Source organism: Lissotriton vulgaris, chromosome 6, assembly GCF_964263255.1.
Source record: "Lissotriton vulgaris chromosome 6, aLisVul1.2, whole genome shotgun sequence".
NCBI lineage: Eukaryota > Metazoa > Chordata > Amphibia > Caudata > Salamandridae > Lissotriton > Lissotriton vulgaris.
In genome coordinates, this window is record NC_141694.1 from 1,284,898,868 (window position 1) to 1,284,916,852 (window position 17,985).

The window sequence follows — 17,985 nt, forward strand, 5'->3', positions numbered from 1 at the left end:
ACATTTTACTTCCAGATTATGTACTCGCTTTGTATAGAGAAAAGGAAAAGTTGGGCCCTTCTGTCATTGCTCAAGACGTATTGAGCTAGTTTGAAGACCTTTTAGAATTTCAGTTCATAAGGTGCCTTAAATACAAACAGATCCCAAATTTGCTTACCTGAAGTGATGTTAATGCCATTAGAATGCAGCCTTTTTTTCATACCATATACTCTTGACTTCAGTTATTGAAATGAACAGCCATATTTGCAGGCTTATTTGTCTCCTGGGACAGAGCAGAGCTAAATGTTTTAGGATCAGAAGGTTAACTTATGATGCAGTAGAGGCTTGGTACACGTTTACAAGTAGTGTAGGAGATGCTGCTTGTCTTTCATCATGTAGAAAATCACACACACATTCTCATTGGCTCTCCGGCTTTGGATGAATTTGAAAAATCTGCATACGAGCCTTATGTTATTATTATTAAATGGAATTTATAGAGCGCACTGACACCATGAGTTTCCTGGCGCTATAGGACAAAGGTGATCACAGACTGATGTTTAGTGCAGGGTTAACAGGGTGAGGGGAAGAGAAAAGTTTTGAGCAGCTTCCTAAAATGAAGGAGGGAGCTGCTTGATTTGATGGTCAGGGGAAGGGAGTTCCAGAACTTCGGAGACAAAAGGGTGAACCTTCGTCCGCCAAATTTGTTGCTTCTGGTTTTGGGTATGACGAGCGATTTAAGATGAGCAGAGCGAAGACTGCGGTTTGGACAGTAGGGAGTGATGAGGGTAGGCAGGGCTAGGGCAGTGGAGGGCTTTGAACGTGAGGCAGCCCAACTTGAAGGCCACCATTTGTTCTATGGGTAGCCAGTGAATTTGTGCATCAGGGGTTTGGCAGATTGCCATTTTGGAGATTTAAAGATGATCCGGGCTGCCTGGTTTTGGACCACCTGAAGGCGGTGAAGGAGGGTTTTGGGGAGTCCGTGGTAAATGCAGTTGGAAAAGTCCAATCGGGAGAGCACAAGAGACATGATAACTTGAATCAGAGCAGGTGGGGGGGGGGGAGCAAGTGGCTGACCTTCCGGATCTTTCTGAGTTGGAAGTAACAGGATGAAATCACGGAGCCGATATGGGCTCGGAGGGAGAGTTCGTCATCGATAATCACGCCAAGACTTTTTACAGAGGTGGAGGGGGTCGGTGGGAGGCCCAGTTCGGTGGGCCAGAACTGGGTTCCCCAGAAAGAGGGGCTGGAGCCTGGGAGAAGAAGCTCAGTTTTCCCAGGGTTCAACTTCAATTGGTTGGAATTCATCCAATCTTGGATCTGGAGCATGACAGAGTGAAAGTTGTCTATCGCATTGGGGGAGTTGAGTGGAAAAATTATCTGCAGATCGTCGGCATAGTTATAAACTGTAATGTCCCAGTTACGAAGTGAGTGGAGTAGGGGCCGGAGGTACAGATTGAACAGTAAAGGTGACAGGGAGGAGCCCTGGGGAACTCCGCAAGTTGTGGAGGCACTTGGAGTGATACTTTCTTCAATCAATTTGATTTGAATGAAGGAAATCCTATTTCTGAAAGCAGTTATTTGGTTTAGTTATTTGCAATAACAGATTAAGCTATGATTGTAGGTGGTTGTTGGTCTGTCATCTACTCCTAATAGATTTATATATTTTGTTTGAATGATATTGTAGCTTGGTGTAAACCATAGGAACAAACAATAGGCTGCGCTATGAAATGTGTACGTGCCGATTTTAAAATAAATATCTGTTTTGTTTTACAGGATGGTAAAACAGTGCATTGCGAGTAAAACATATGAAATTCTACTCAGTGAATGGTGAAAACCAATAGCATTTACGTTTACTTTTCAGTTCCATCCCCCTTTGACAGATCACATAGATCACTGCCATCAAGTTTCACCTAACAATAATCCTGTCACTATAAATTCTTATTCTGTTATCCAAAAATGACTCCTTATCTATTTCTAGATGATGATCTATTTGGTCCTGCTCCAACCCTGTCTCAGTGAATCAACTTTTTGTAGTTGTGTCCATGTTTTGGAGGGCATTATTAAGGAAAATATAGATAGTGTACCCTTTAAGGTTAGGCTATCATCTTTGCTTCATCCAGGATGGTTCCCAGTCTTTGATGAACACCTTCAGTTTGATGGTGTCCTCTCTCTCTTGGCTACCAGAAGATGCTTTAGTTTAAAGGCTTTTCCCATGTAAGACGAGTCGGCGGACCCACCATGCCTATATTATTTGGCAGCCAATAACCTATAGATTTGTAATTTTTTCCCTCCCATTATCCTCCAGGCGTTCGTAGGACTATGAGCTGCTGACCCATCGCCAATTTCAGAATAGTTATTTTATAAAAAATAGCAATGATGGCACAGGAAAGCAGGACACTCTTTATATTGATTATATTTAATGAACAGAAATTTGCATATGAAGTGCTGAGAAATATTCTTCAAGTGCTAAGCAAACAAATGATGAACAGAATGCTGAATGAATTAAACATTCATCCCCAGTCAAGAGATCTTGGTAAAGTCCATTGTTCTATTCCTCGCCTTGCCACCCCAGTTTAGACCCAGCCATATGCAAACCAGTCTTGACCCTGCTCCTCATGGGGACAGTCCTACCCGAACTGCCAAAGCAGGTCCTCCCTGAACCAGAAACAAGCATCCTAGGAGCGATTTTGAGGTATCACCCCTCATTAGCCAGGCTAGCTGGAATCCAGTGGTACAGTTAGCAATTCTTAAAACATAATCTGGTCTTTCTTCTGGCATGACCTCCACTCCTGTCTTGAGTGGTGATGTGTTTTGGCCCCTCAATATAAAGAAAATGCCGCAGATATCAAGGTCTTTTAATAAGGATTAAAAATTGAGATTCTCTCAGTTTTCCCCCAGAGAGGGTATTGTAGATGATACAGTCTATCATCTCAAGTCCAACTTCTCCAGTGTTCCTTAAAGGTGAGGTTATCCTTACTCCAAGCCCAGCATATCAAAGTAATGTTAGGAAGTTACTTAAAAGTGCAACTAAACCAGCCTGTGTTGCCTTTAATAGTAGTTTGCACCTCTATGTGATGTACTTGACACTAAGTTTCAGATACATGCATTGGACCTCTCTCGTGGACTGTGGAAGCATGGTTCTCCGCACTTTCCCCAAGTGGCAGCTGGGCAGTGCTTAATATGTATACAGCGTAAGTTCTGGGGCACAAAAATGTTTTGGATACTTTCCCTGTGCTACCTTATGTAGCACGGGAGTATGAGGCTCACAATTGACACTTTGCCTATACACTATTTTCCTTACCTGTGCTACATCTCTAAACGCTAATGGAAAAAGGACTTGCCAGGCTAAGTGCCTCTCCTTAGCCTGGTACAGAAGAGGTCGGCTTATCTCTGCTTACACCGACATACCCAAGCATTCTGTGTGAAAAGCCTTTTCTTAATACATGATTACCTCTGTTCAGTTTCCAGTGTAGAAGGAAAAAGAACACCAACACTACGTCTTACTGTGCCTACCACAGCCTCGAAGTGTCGCAAACATCTTAGGACACTCTAAGTCAGGCCCCCGATAACGCTTATATAAAGGATTTTTGTTTTCTGTCTTATGCATGAGTTATATGTACTGCGCAATATGTAGACACGTATACAATTCAGTTGAAAGTTCAGACACATAAACAAAAGTTCTGTAAAATTGTGTTTATTTCTCTACATGGAGAAGAATTTACAAGTTATGGTTATCCACAGCTTGCTGGGAAAGGTTTTATTAAAAACAGCTTATTGTGTTTGTATACTACACATCTATTTTAATGTTTTTGGTTTTCAACACTCAGCAAATGGAACAGAAGAGTGAGGATAATGAAGACAAAGAGTGCTTGAAACAAGCAATAACTGCCCTTCTTAACCTGCAGAGCAGCATGGAAAGAATTTGTTCTAAAAGCCTTGCAAAGCGAAGACTGAGGTAAAAACAAAAAATCCTAGATGTTCAATGGTTTTAGTGTTCTGCTGTTTTATCTGAAAACATGTTACAGCAAACAAATGATGAACTGAATGCTGACAATGCAAACATTCTCCTTCAGTCAAAAGATCTGGGTTAAATCCATCGTTCTTTTGCCCACTACCCCACCCCAGTTTGGACCTAGCCATATGCAAATCAGTCTTGACCCTGTGCCTCATGGGAACAGTCCAGACCGACCTGCCAGGCCAGGTCCTCCCTGGACTGGAAACGAGCATCCTGGGACCGGTTTCAAGGTATGTGACCCTTCTTCAGGCAGCTTAAATCCAGTGGCACAGTGAGCAAGGGACCCACGTCTGGGCATACCCATCCCACTTAAGCGAAAAGTGTTACAGCAAACAAATGATGGACGGAATGCTGACAATGCAAACATTCTCCCCCAGTCAAAAGATCTGGGTTAAATCCATTGTTCTTTTGCCCACTACGCCACCCCAGTTTGTACCCAGCCATATGCAAATCAGTCTTGACCCTGTGCCTCTGGTATCAGGCTATCCTGGCTGAAAAGGGGTGAAACCCCAAAACCAGTCCTAGGATGCTGGTTTTTGGTCCAGGGAGGTCCTGGCTTGGCAGTTCGGTCTGGACTGTTCCTATGAGGCACAGGGTCAAGGCTGATTTAAATGTGGCCAGGTCTAAACTGGGGTGGCATGGTGAGCAAAAGAATGATCGATTTAAGCCCAGATCTCTTGACTGGGGGTGAATGTTTTGATTTGTTCAGCATTCTGTCCATCAATAATGTATCTTTTGCTTATATGCAAACGCAGCATTGTCGTTTCCTTCCTGAAGAAAGCAACAATTCGTTTTCCAAATTATATTTTCCTATTCATTACCTTTTACTAAATGTTGCAGCTGAAGAAACTACAATCCTGATGTATTTTTGAGACCTGCCTTGCATTTTGTCATGCAATCTATGTCCTAATAGTTTGCATTTCAAAATATGCACAGAGTAACCTCACTAACGAATATTAAATAGGAAGGTGACTATTTGTTAGCCGCTATGCTTAGCTACAAACATAGGGATGATGGATTCTACAAACAGTATAAAAAGAGGCATATTGTGTTCCTGTAACACATGAAAGTCTGGTACACTAAATGGAAAAACAAAAACAGTCAAAAGGAACTCTCGAGGGGAAAGATTCACAGTATCATTAGAAAAATGGATGTGAACTAATTGTTTAACATATGGATCCAAAGTCCGAAGTTGCTTCATTATTTTCTATATGTTCTCATGTATTCTAAAGTATCAGCACAGTTTTATGCAGAAAGTTGTCATTAACAGTACAATTTTTGGAGCGCACTCGGTCAGAGGGGCTATGACTTCCAAGTCTTTGACGCTGAGTGGTTGCCTGGATTATATTCTAAATGTGGCAGATTGGTTGTTTGATTTGACTTCCAAGTTAAACCAGTGTTGGGGATGGCATCATTGGTTGTTAGTAAGCTTTAAACTTGCATAATTGGAGCCTTGTGTCCTGACATAGCATGTAAACATTTCCTAGCTGGCGTGAAGGAAAGTTTCAGTTATATTAAGAACAAGAAAGTGAGGAGCATCCAATCCAACAAGTAGTAACTTTAAAACTTTCCTTTTTTATGAGTTTTATATTATTGTCTCTCTTACCCAGAGTGTTTTTCAGTACTAGTGATTCTTGGCACGGGTGCAATAATTTCGGAATCATAGTTTGTCCACATTTTATGGGCCTGCCCTATTATTCAGCGTTGCTGGCAGGAGGTTGTGCAGGTTATGACTGAGGTCACTGGCCTCGAGGTCTTGATGGAGGCTAGGTGGCACATCCTGTGTGTGACGGCAGATGTAGTGTGGCCCAAATACCACAAGACATGGCTAATGGTGGCAGGCATGGTGGCAAAAAGGAACATAATTAGAGCCTGGTGCATGGACCACCCACCGAGAGTAAGAGATTGGAAGATTGACCTAGATTGGTGCAGTAATGCAGAAAAGGTGGTGTACCAGAGCTGAAGTTACCCACACAAGTGGGAGAAGGTTTCTGGGAGGCATACAGGGGACTTCTGAACATGCACCGTAGTGAACCGCAATTGTATTTATGTGGAAATTATGTCCGTAATGTAAGGTGGTATACTTTATGTGGAAAATCACCTTGTTTCGTTACTGGAGATTATTGAACATTGTAAATGTAGAATACTTCTACATCCCTGCTTCGTTGAAATATGTATTAACTATGGTTCAACTTACTGAGCATATGTTGAATAAAAAGTTTAAAAAGAAGAAATATCAAATCACAACCTAGGGTTATCCAGTAAATTTTGTTGTTGGCTATTGGTATCCTGGTTAATAAATTAATAATTGTAAACTCTGGACCTGAACCATGTTATGCACATTTGTTTAAGATATGAGGATAGCCTCGCTCGCTCTGTCGTTTTATTTACAGGATCAGAGCAAAGACTGGAGTATCAATAACAAGGAAGCAGTTTTTCAAACTTAAGCATACAGAAAGAGGAAGTGTTTTCCTTGTCTGGTTTTCATGGGAGCAGTGCTTTTTTGATTGGTGGACAGTTTGACTTTTTAGAAGACAACTATATGTAGTCCCACTCTTTAGAAAATTGTTTCGTTAACGGGCTTCTGAGCAAAATAAATGAAGGAAGAAACGCATTTTCCTTGCCACTTTGCCATTAATAGTCTGAAAACTTTCATTCAGATTAGCTTGGAAATTTGACATTGTAAATGACTTAACAAAACACGAAGGAATAAAGTCTGAGTACTCATGTAGGAAATTCAAGAAGATCTTTGCTGTTAGAGTTAATTCTTCATTTAAAATGCGCTCTAAGCACTTATGAATAGTTCCAGTGGACCTCCCTATGCCCTTCCAATCCTTCCACACTAGTACCACATAAATCTGATGCCAGTTGGCATCTGGGGGAGTGGTTTTCAGTGCACTCAATTTATGTGTTGAAGTTTGAATTTTTGTAATATGGTGTTTGATCTACCACTGCGAGGTTGTGGCATACTGTTTAATAATGCAGTTTTCTGTAAACAGTCTGATGTAAAAACATTGTGGAGATTCCAAGCTCCACGACGAGGAATGATTAAAGCATACAAATTAAAGATACTCTCACTGGAGAACTCTAGTTACAGGTAAGTAACCTTTTTCTTTCTTGTTCAAATGTCCTCTTTTATTCATTTAGTCCCTGATGCTCGACTACATGAGATCAGTCCTGTAGTGACTCTTCAATCAGTGGGTGCTAAAAAAAAACTGAGTGAGAAGGTCTGTTGATTTTCAGAAACAGTTTGGTGAGCTTTCCGCTAATCCAAAGCATAAGCATTAATGTAATTTCATTTATATGAAAGAGACATGTTAGTGATAGATTCCTTGCTTAGAATATCCCCAGGCGTCGGGCTGGATCCGGAAAGTTTTTCTGCGTAGCAGTACCTCTGCTCGGCAGTAGGTGGCGCCCTGCGGCTCTGCGTCCGTCACTGGCGTCGCAGGCACCGAGGTGACGTCATTGAGAGTACTTGGGCGCCACCCTTGCGCGCTGACGTCAGTTCTTTCTTTTTCCGCGCAGAAAACGCAGGTCCGGATTGAGCACGTACCTCTGTCATTTTTATTTACCACTTTTTTGAGACTTTTGTCTCCTTTTCTTGTCTTTTGGTGCACGTAGGGATGCTCGGCTTTAAGTCCTGTGGGTCGTGCCACTGTAATATGTCAGTGGCGGACCCCCATGATGTCTGCCTCTACTGCCTGGAGCATGACCATGACTCCTGGGATTGTCAGGACTGCTGTGCCATGTCAAAGCCATAAAAAGAAGTCGAAGAAGCGCGCTCGGTCTCTGACGTCCCCCCGCCGCTCCCTGGAGGCGTACGTGGAGGACAGGGGCTCCGCCCCTGCAGCTCCTTCGGAACCTGGGAGTCCCGCGGCCTACCCGGTATACCCGGGTCCATCGGTGACTCCCGAACAGTTGCAAGGGTTCTTTGCTGCCTTTACAGGCCCCGGGCTTCCACCAGCGCGCCTTCTGGCCCCGCGGTCCTGTGTCCAGATCCTGTTGGCCCGCCGGCACCGCCTCTGGCGCCAGCCCCAGAGCCATTGGATCCAGCACCTCCGGCCCCGGCGCCCCAAGGTGCAGCGCTGCTGGCTCCGGCCCTGGCGCCGCCCTTGGCTCCGGTGCCACCCTTGGCTCCTGCCCCAGCGCCGCCCCTGGCTCCGCCATAGGCGCCACACTGGGTGCTGTTTATTCCGCCCCTACCCCGGACCATTTTGTTCTGGACAGGGATCCACGTTGGGATGCGGCTCCGGCGTGGCCCCGGCTGGCGCCACTCCTGGTGCCGCTGATCCCCACCCCGGAGCCAGACTAGGACTGGGACGGCTCAGAGGAACCCCTTGCGCGGTAGTGTGGGTGGATGACCTTCAGGATGCGGGTGAACTTGATGTGTCTTCTGACTCAGGGTTTGCCTCGCATCCGCCTACTCTGGAGGAAGGCACTTCTTACACGATGGTGCTGCGGCGCGGCGCGGAGGCTCTCCATCTCGACCTCCCAACTGTAGCCTTAAGACCAACTTCCTTACCGTGGTGCTCCAGACGACCTCTATGTCATCGGACCCGCTGCTCCCTTTCAATGAGGCCCTTACTGAGGTCCTCTTGGGTACTTGGTTGCGGCCGGCCTCGGGGGCACCAGTGGATAAGAACGTCTCTAGACGTCATCGTCCGGGGCCTCGTGATCCTGCCTTCTTGACCACTCACCCCACTCCTGAGACCTGGTCATTCAGGCATGACCAGGCCTCGACATCACAGAGTGCCTTTCCTCGGCTCCGCCGGATAAGGACACTGAGGCTGGATCAATATGGTATGGACAGTTGCGGTGGTGTCTCACTAATCTCGATTGGGTCAGTGGCAGATCCCTCTCCCTTAATCAACCGAAGCACACAGTGGTGACGGATGCATCCCTCCTGGGATGGAAAGGCCTCATGGGAGAGGCGGAGTCCCAGCTCCATATCAATCTTCTGGAGCTGCGGGCGATCTGGCTTGCACTGAAGGCATTCCTTCCCTCTGTCAAGGGAAGTTTAGTGCAGGTGTTCACGGACAACACCACTGCCATGTGGTATTGCAACAAACAGGGCGGGTGGGGTTCTGAACCCTATGTCAGGAGGCTCTGCGCCTCTGGACATGGCTCGAACATCAAGGTATTACCTTGGTGATTAAACACCTGGCAGGTTCTCTGAACGCCAGGGCGGACTAACTCAGCCACCGGTGCATGATGGATCACGAATGGCGTCTGAACTCTGACGTGGCGCAAGGTCTCTTTCTGCAGTGGGGAGAGCCTTTGTTAGATCTATTCGCCACTGAAGAGAAAACGCAATGTCATCAGTTCTGCATGTTGGAATTTCCAAGGCGGCGCTCACTCAGAGACCCTTTTCCTCACGAGTGGTGTTTTGGTCTATTGGACTCTTTTCTGCCGATACCACTTCTGCCTAGAGATCTGAAGAATATCAGGCGCGACCGGGCCCAAGTCATTCTTGTGGCTCCGGACTGGACTCGAAGAGTATGGTATCCTGAGCTACTCAGTATTAGCAACGATCCTCCGATCCGTCTGCCTCTTCGGGAGGATCTTCTGTCGCAGCAGCAGGGGACGGTACTCCACCCGGACCTGTCCAGCCTCCACCTCCATGCGTGGAGATTAAGCGGCGACAGTTGACACCTTTCGATCTTCCTCCTAAAGTCTGTGATGTCATTCTGGCAGCCATGATTCAGAAAAGGGGGTGGTGATGAACAGAGTGTCTGAATTAAGCAGACCACTCTTACCCAGTCCAAAGATCAGGGCTTGATCCATCACCGTTTTTTAGCTCACTGCACCATCCCAGCTCAGAACTTGGCTATATGCAAATTAGTCTGACCCTGGCCCAGTGCATCATGGGAACAGGGCAGACCAAACTGCCAAGCCAATTCTTATACTGGGAAATCGTTTTTGGCCACTATAGGTGTGGTAGGGTATACTCAGACATGAGTCCCTTTCTCACTGCACCATCAGGATTCAAGCAAGCCGGGCCGAAGACGGCTGAAATGCCAGAAACCGGTCCCCGGTAGCTTGTCTCCTTTCTGGTGAAGAATTGGCTTGGTAGTTTAGTCTGCCCTGTTCCCATGAACCGGATTCATCCTGACGCCTGGGTATATTCTCAGGTAAGGAATCTATCACTAACTAACTGCTCTTACAGGTTGCAGCTCCTTCAGTCTGAGAGTTTGCAGTTTTTCCCCAAAATTCTTCCTCTTCTTGAACAGTGGTGTTGCTCACTGGATGTTAGATGTATATAATGTCATGGTTAGAATCCGGTAGATGACTGATATTTTGATGCAGCGTTCAAGCACCTATGATGTTAATTAACTTTAAAGTTCTCTTGATATCATTATTAGGACATCTGTAAGACTGTCTCATTGCTGGTTTGTCATTGTCCAACTAAAAGTAAGACTGCAACAGCAGACGCCATACACAAGGTACCGCTGGTGGAGATCAGTGGAACCACTTCTTTGGAAGCCATACTAAACCATATTTTTCCATTTCTTCCTTGGTGACCCCGCTTCTCACAGATGCGGTCTGGTCTGGCATCTCATGAGAATCTAGTGCTAGAGAAAGTGGGATGGTGGAGTGGATATTTTCCATTTATGAACCTGTCTGGCTTCAACAGTAGTGTTTTCATTGCTTGTTGCTTCATTTGATTACGTAATGGAATTATAGAGTTGTATTAACTTAGAACTTTCCCTTTTTATGAGGTTCTATATTAGTGTCTTTCTTTCACCCAAAGTGATATTCTGCCGGAGTGATTCCTGAGAAGGGTGCTATAATTTGATGCCAGAATAGACCAGATCCACCCCTATTTTCTGCAAATGGTGAGATCCAATTGGTACTTAAAAATAGCCTGTGTAATGGCCAATTAGGGGATGTACCCAACCATAGTTAAGGGCCTGCGGAGTAAAAAGATGGCTGCTTAACATGATAGAAGGGGAACCATTATAATCAGAGGCACCATACAGGGGCTAATGGCAACCAGTGGTTTACCTGCAAGAATGAGACACAGGCATACTGTAGGAAAGTAGGATCTGCTTTTTTGGTTACCCCCACACTTTTTGCTGGTGTTATGCTGTTTTCTGACTAGTCTGACTGGGATCCTGGTAATTATGACCCTGTCACTATGCTTTTGCTCCTAATTTGACAGTGGTAAGTACGTTGGCACCTTTCCAATTGGCTACTGGTGAACCCACGTAAGTCTCTAGTATTTGGTGCCAAGGTACCCAGGGCATAGGTACACCAGAGGTCTCCCATGGGCTGCAGCATGTATTATGCCACCCATGAGAAACCACTCAATCTGCGACTACAGACCTGCTATTGCAGCCTGTGTGAGCTGGTGCTAGCACCACTCACAACAGATATACTTTTTCTTATATCTGATTTCACTGCACTTAAAACCTATAAGCTATCCCTAAGGTAGGCCTTTCAGTCCTGAAGGCAGGGTGCTTGGTTAAAAGTGTGAAGGGTGCACCTGCATGAGCAGGGTACCCCTACAAATCCCGTAGTTGATTCTCCTGGCTTTGTAAGTGCGGTCAGCCATTTAATACATATTGTGGACATCAAGTCAATTACAAGATGTCTAACTATATATTGGATGCACCAAAATCTATCCTGTTTGGTATCAAACATGTTGGAATCCTATTCCAACACTTCCATCCAACAGATAGCTAGTGCTGCTGTCGACCACACTCTATTCTGCCCTCCTGCTGTTTAGCCAAGCTTGAGCAGGGGAAGTTAGAACAATAGGATTCCTGTCACAGGGAGTTGTGACCACCTCCCCAGACAGGACTTAATGTATTGGGCTGGGGGTGCTTGCCCGTGCCACCAGACTGTTTTAAATGCCACATTCGGTGCACTCCTTGCATACTCCTTGAGCCGGTTCAGGGAGCCCTTTTCTCCCACTCTGGCACAAAACTGGACAAAGGACATGGGAGTATCCTCCCTTCTCTCCAGCCCCTCATCTGGGAGGGACACTTGAATGGTCCCAACCCTTTCCCTGGGGAACTTAAGGGCTTACCTGTGGGTGGCTTTTCAGATTCATTGTGGGACAAGATTCAAATCTAAAACCACTTCAACTTCAACCGTATAGGCACCTTGGACTTCGCCTGAAACCGAGACTGCACCAGGGAAGACTCCTGCTGCTCCTGGTCTCGCTGTTCTGCAAGTTTTCTTCGTTGTTTGTGCTTCATCCAGGTTCCTCTCCAGACCTCTATGCATCAGACATCTGAAGTAATCTCCCTTGGAGTGAAGAAGGCCATTCCCCTGCATCTGCAGGCACCGCAATGAAGCTGACTGGTCTGCTGCTCCTGAAGTCCCACAGACTCTGAAAGGCTCAGCAACACGGGTGGTAGTTCTGCAACTCCCTCGAGGCCTCTTAGCAAGTTTGATGGCAGTATCCGTCATCGGAACCGCTGGAACAAAACCCCTGTGAGCTGCGTCAAGTTGCCTTTACCAAGGCTTGTTGGCACTGGCTTCCAGAGATCTTCGGGCTACAAAGAGCTCCAGCAGCTCTTCCTGCTGAGATCTTCGTCCTCACCAAAACCTCTGCACCGTGGGCCTGCATCTTTGGTGACCTGTTTGAGGTCCTTCTGTGACTCCTGTGCCATCGGCCTGTGGGTCCTCTTGAGGATCTTCTGGTGCCTGCTCTAACTCTCCTGCACTGGTGAGTCCCTTGGACCTTGCTTGTCCCAACACTGCACATTTTCATTTACCACATTTGTTGCTGCTGCCAAGGCTTATTGGTGCTCCCACCGGCCACTGACCCCCTGGTTCTTGACTTCCAGTGTGGGACTGCTCGGGAACGTCGTCCACGGCGTCACCTGGTCCTCACAGCTGCAGTGACCAGGTCACCGTCATCACTCCAGCATCTTCCTTCATCTGTGGTCATTGGTCTTCCGTGCCTCCTGGTCACTTCCGATTGGCATAGACAATGTCCCCTCTGCTTGCAGGTACTTCCACCAGCCTCTTTCACCTTCTTCCACAGGTGGGGTGACTTTCCCACCTTCCATATTCCATGGGGTATCTTCAGGTTCCACTGGGAAGGGTTCTTCTTGAAAACTGCAACTGCATCTTCCCCATTGACTAGCATAGAGTATGCAGCTGTGTTTCCACTTTGCACACAGCCTCCGTGGGGTTACTGGGTACTTACCTCAGGTGGTTCCTTAGGTTCCCAGCTCCTCCAAGTTTTCTGGTCCAAGTCCCGACCTCGGTCCCAGTTCGCATTTCACTTCTTTATTATAGAGTTTGGTCTCCCCCTGGGGAACACTGTGTATTTTTAAGTTGAAATAGTGTGTATTGTGTTGCTATCTCCAGGTAGGAGATACACCAATGTGTTAGTGAGTGTGTATAATAAATATACTTATTTTTTTATAACTACACTGTGTGGTTCTTTTCACTTTACCTACATTATATGATTAATTCTGGTAAACAAGCTGCTTAATACTCCTTCTGGACTAGGCCTGAAGGCTACTCTCCACAGCTACCATTTAGAGAACTGGTTGTGTAAGACAACTAAAATCATCATGAGATTTGTCTGGATTAGTGCAAGGTGCTTCACTTAAATAAGTGTGCACCATATACTGATCCAGCCTCCTACACATACATATTACCTGTTCCACCTCCCTCCCCCTTCTTGCCACCTGCACCAAAGTAATAAAAATAGACAAGGGAGCTTAAATTAACAATACATTGTGGAAAATAAGACCAAATTAAATTATAGTTCTCTTGATATGGATGTTGGCATTTTGTCTGTCCACATATAATCATTGTTTCAACCATTAAAACAAATGTTTCTGTGCCAGACCTTCCTTCCTAATGGAGTACTGAAATGCGTCACATCAAAGCTAATAAATATGATTAGAAAATTTAAATCTGGGCGGGGTAGCAGTTCTAGGGTTTTATGGTTACATGCTAAGCATATTTTCATTTTCAATTTTACAAACTGCACATCATGCATAGCCTTGTATGCCAAGAAGATAACATTATCCTTATCAGGGACAGTACAACCCTGATTTTTATGTGTTTTTCTCAATGTGTAATGGATTTTCTTTCATTGCAGTGAATCTGCATGTCGATTTTACAGTCAGCAAATGAAGGGAAAGCAACTTGCAATCAGGAAGATGAATGAAATTCAGAAGAACATTGATGGCTGGGAGGGAAAGGATATTGGTCAATGCTGCAACGAGTTCATTATGGAAGGACCCCTTACACGTGTTGGAGCTAAGCATGAGAGACACATATTCCTCTTTGATGGCTTAATGATATGCTGCAAGTCCAATCATGGTCAACCTAGACTTCCTGGAGCTGGCAATGCAGAGTATCGTCTTAAGGAAAAGTTCTTTATGAGGAAGGTACAGATTAACGATAAGGATGACACTAATGAGTGCAAGCATGCCTTTGAGATCATCTTGAAAGAAGAGGACAATGTAATTTTTGCTGCTAAGTCTGCCGAGGAGAAAAACAACTGGATGGCTGCCTTAATATCTTTGCAGTATCGAACTACTCTTGAAAGAATGTTAGATGTAACAATGTTACAGGAAGAGAAGGAGGAGCCACTGAGACTCCCTAATCCTAAACTGTACAGATTTGCAGAGCCTGACTCGGAAGAGAATATTCTCTTTGAAGAAAGTGTTCAGCCAAAATCTGGTATTCCAATTCTTAAAGCAGGAACTGTTGTAAAACTTATTGAGAGGCTTACTTACCACATGTATGCAGGTAAGTGTATTGGGGGAGAAGCACTTAATGCTCCATTTATTTCTTTTAACTAATAAAATGAATTACTCTTATGCATTTCTACTAAGGAAATTCAAACCTATTTTCTGTTAACTTATTTTCTACGATTGGACTACACAGTTTCTAACTTTATTTTCTGATCAGCTTTTTGCTTTTCAAATAGTCTTCTCGCCATCATAATGTACTTAATTTAAACATAGCCTGACATTTGCAGGCTGATGCATGATGCGTAAGCATACCCCTCAGCATCATTTTGTACATGTAATTGCATACGGTTGACTTAGTGTCAGTCTATTTATCGTATTAAAAAAAAAAGTTGCTGTGTATTCTCTTGCTATCCCTTATTTATTTATATGCCTTTCCTCACAACATGTTTTCCAGCAGTGAATATTTTATGAATTCATATGCTGTATCCCACTTTTGTTAAACATTTTTGGAAACTAAAAAATGGAAATGCTGTGGCCCTAAAAAAGCAGATTTCCAATATAATGCTACAAGTAACTTAACTGAATTGGAGTTAGTTATAAGCCGCCCAATTTTTGCCTGATGGAAATTTGAAATGTTACATTGAGAGAAATTGAACACTTGAAGAATGCAATGCGCTTACACCCCCGGTCTGAATTGCCGTTACAACACAAGTAAGAGTTAGAATTTGACTATTCATTGTCGAAGATGCACATATCATTTGTGGGATATCCCTCCTTAGTCCTATGAATATAATTTGTTCTTGAGTAAGCTATTTTTATTTTTTTCCAATAAAAAAGAAAACAAAAATGAAAAAATCTTTCTTACCCTGCTGTTGATAGGATTATTCCTCAAAGTTTATAGAAATACTAAGTGAAGAATTGGCACATGTACAAATACCAACATTGAGCCCTGCTTTATATGAAGAAAATAGTACAAATTTTCAAAAGTACTGGTTCTGATGGATGCTTCTAACTGCAGATTTCTCGCCATTAGAATGTCCCCAGGCATCAGGCTATTTAAACAGCATTGCTCCCTGCGCTGGGAGGTGGCATGTGCGGCTCTGTGTTGATTTTGTTCCTCTCTATAAGTGAAGAAAGGAGTTGCATATACGCATCTCCCCTGCATTCCTTCTGTTCCTTTCTCTCTGATTGATACTTCTAACAATAGATTCCTCACCTTGTGAATACCCCCAGCGGCCAAACTTGATCTGGAGAATTTTCTAAGCAGTTCCGTCATGCGTCGCCAGGTGGGATCATGCCGCTCTTCATCGGGTCAGTTGTGCCCCGTATGTGACTTCAAGGCCCCTCTATATGACCCACTTCTGCACACTGATGTCAGTTCTCATCTTTCTGCACCTTCCGATGTGGATCCAGAGCACGCTCCCTCAAATTCTGTCAGGCCTGACAGACATGTTTCTTATAATTTTCACTTGTGTACAAGGTACAGGACCCTTCCAGAAATGAAAGGGTGTAAATTCTGTAAAGATCACTACAAACAGATATTGATGATGGACCCGCATTGGTTCTGAATCTGGAGTCTAGGATTCTCACACGATTCAACATCATGCAACAAGTGAGTGAAGATGAATTTGCAGTACGCCTGGAATTGCTTGACCACGTTATAAGTCATGGACTCATTCTCTATCTCAAAGCCGATCCCTTGATTGTCATCTTCATGATGAAAATGATCAGGTAAGTCAAAGAAGAAGGACAAAGCAAATGCAAACTCAGCACGAGGTCCTCAAGGCAGTGAACCTGATCTCCATCATTGGAACTGGGCTCTGACTCTGGGAGGATAGGTATAGCATTCACAGGACCAACTTGGGTGTTGAAACAGGATGTGCTATCCCTGCTGCAGAACGGCGTGGTGGACCTAGTTCTGTAGCAGATAATTTGGCTGGGTACCACTCTGTGATTCCTATGTCCCCAAGGAAGTCTGTGGTCTCTGTCTGATCCTAGACTTCAGGCTCTTCAAGTTTAAATTCCACAAGGAAAAGTTTAAGATGGTGTCCCTGGGTTAGGTTCTTTTGTCACTTAAAACTGGAGTGGATGGTGTTCCCTTGTATTGCAGGATGTGTATTCGCTCATTATGATCGACTGATGGTGCAGTTGCACAGGAGGTATCCTGTAGGGACCGTGCTTAATTTGAACCAGTGGTTGCCACCAGCATTCATATTTGGAGACCAGCACTTATTTTTCCTCATCAGATTTTGAGAGAGAAAAAACACACAGAGGATAGAAGGAGGAAGATAAAAAAAACTGTGGGAGAAAGCAGGAACATGCAAGAGACAGATCAAGGGGGCAGGGATTGTTTGGCAGTGAATAAAGAGGCCTGAGGTGAATTAAACACTAGGCAGTCCTGCTATTGGGCCTGCTGATTTTCAATAGCACAGTTGGAGGAGAGCTTTGGGTACCGGTACTCATTCTTTTATAAATTAAGTACTGGGTAGGGCCCACTCACTATCAGTTTGCAGTCTGCCCATTTAGTTTGGCATCAGCACTTTCAGTCTTCACAAAGGTGATGTCAGTGGTTGTATGCAGAGTGTGTTGTGCCACCTGCAGGAAACAGCATCTCTGCTGTTCAGCTTGAGCTTATCTATTAGTGTGCCCAAGTCTCACCTAGAACCATCTCAGCTCCTCCTATTCGTAGTGACAATACTGAACAAAAATGTGCTCTAGGCTTTCCTTCCTCCTCAGACGATCCGGAACATCCAAGATAAGAATTTGATGTTCCGGGAAAAAGCTTGAAGTCACGCACACACAGTGCTCATATGGGCTCTTCTGTCTTGCCTCTGCAGCAGGGGTTTCAACACAAGTGAGATCTGGCGGACTGCATTGTGATTTCCAAGAACACTGCGTAGAACTAGACTTTGTGATTGTTGGAGGAGCACATGCCTCAAAGGATATTTTATTCTAACCCATGCATCTGCAGTTTAAAGCATTCTTCAGAACAAAAATGTACTTTGTCCTGGTAACCTTTTTGGTGGATATTCTATCAACCTGCAGATTCTTCACCAATCCCTCCCTCTACTACGTTCTGAAGGGTGGTCATAGGACTCAGTACAGGGTTCCAAATATGTTGTTGCCCTCTGCTACCTTAATTCATGTTATTTATTGTGTCTGCCTCTCACCCCATGGAAATAATGAATGGGAAACCAATAAGGATGCATTGAGGTGGGTTTTTTGGCTCTAAGAAAATCCCATGAAATCCATGAGATGTAATCAGAAGGCCCCTAACGGCAAAGGAGAGCTATAATAGTTTTTGGATCCAATTTGGCA

At 44.6% G+C, this 17,985-nt stretch overlaps 1 protein-coding gene across 1 annotated transcript in view; it reads left to right on the top strand.

Annotated features, from left to right (window-relative positions):
- Positions 1-17,985, top strand: part of SOS1 (SOS Ras/Rac guanine nucleotide exchange factor 1) — an 897,181-nt gene that overhangs the window by 391,232 nt on the left and 487,964 nt on the right. The window contains exons 9-10 of the mRNA XM_086927418.1: positions 3,807-3,934; positions 14,067-14,722. Of these exons, the coding sequence (XP_086783544.1) occupies positions 3,807-3,934; positions 14,067-14,722 (784 nt within the window). The remainder of the gene's footprint in view (positions 1-3,806; positions 3,935-14,066; positions 14,723-17,985) is intronic.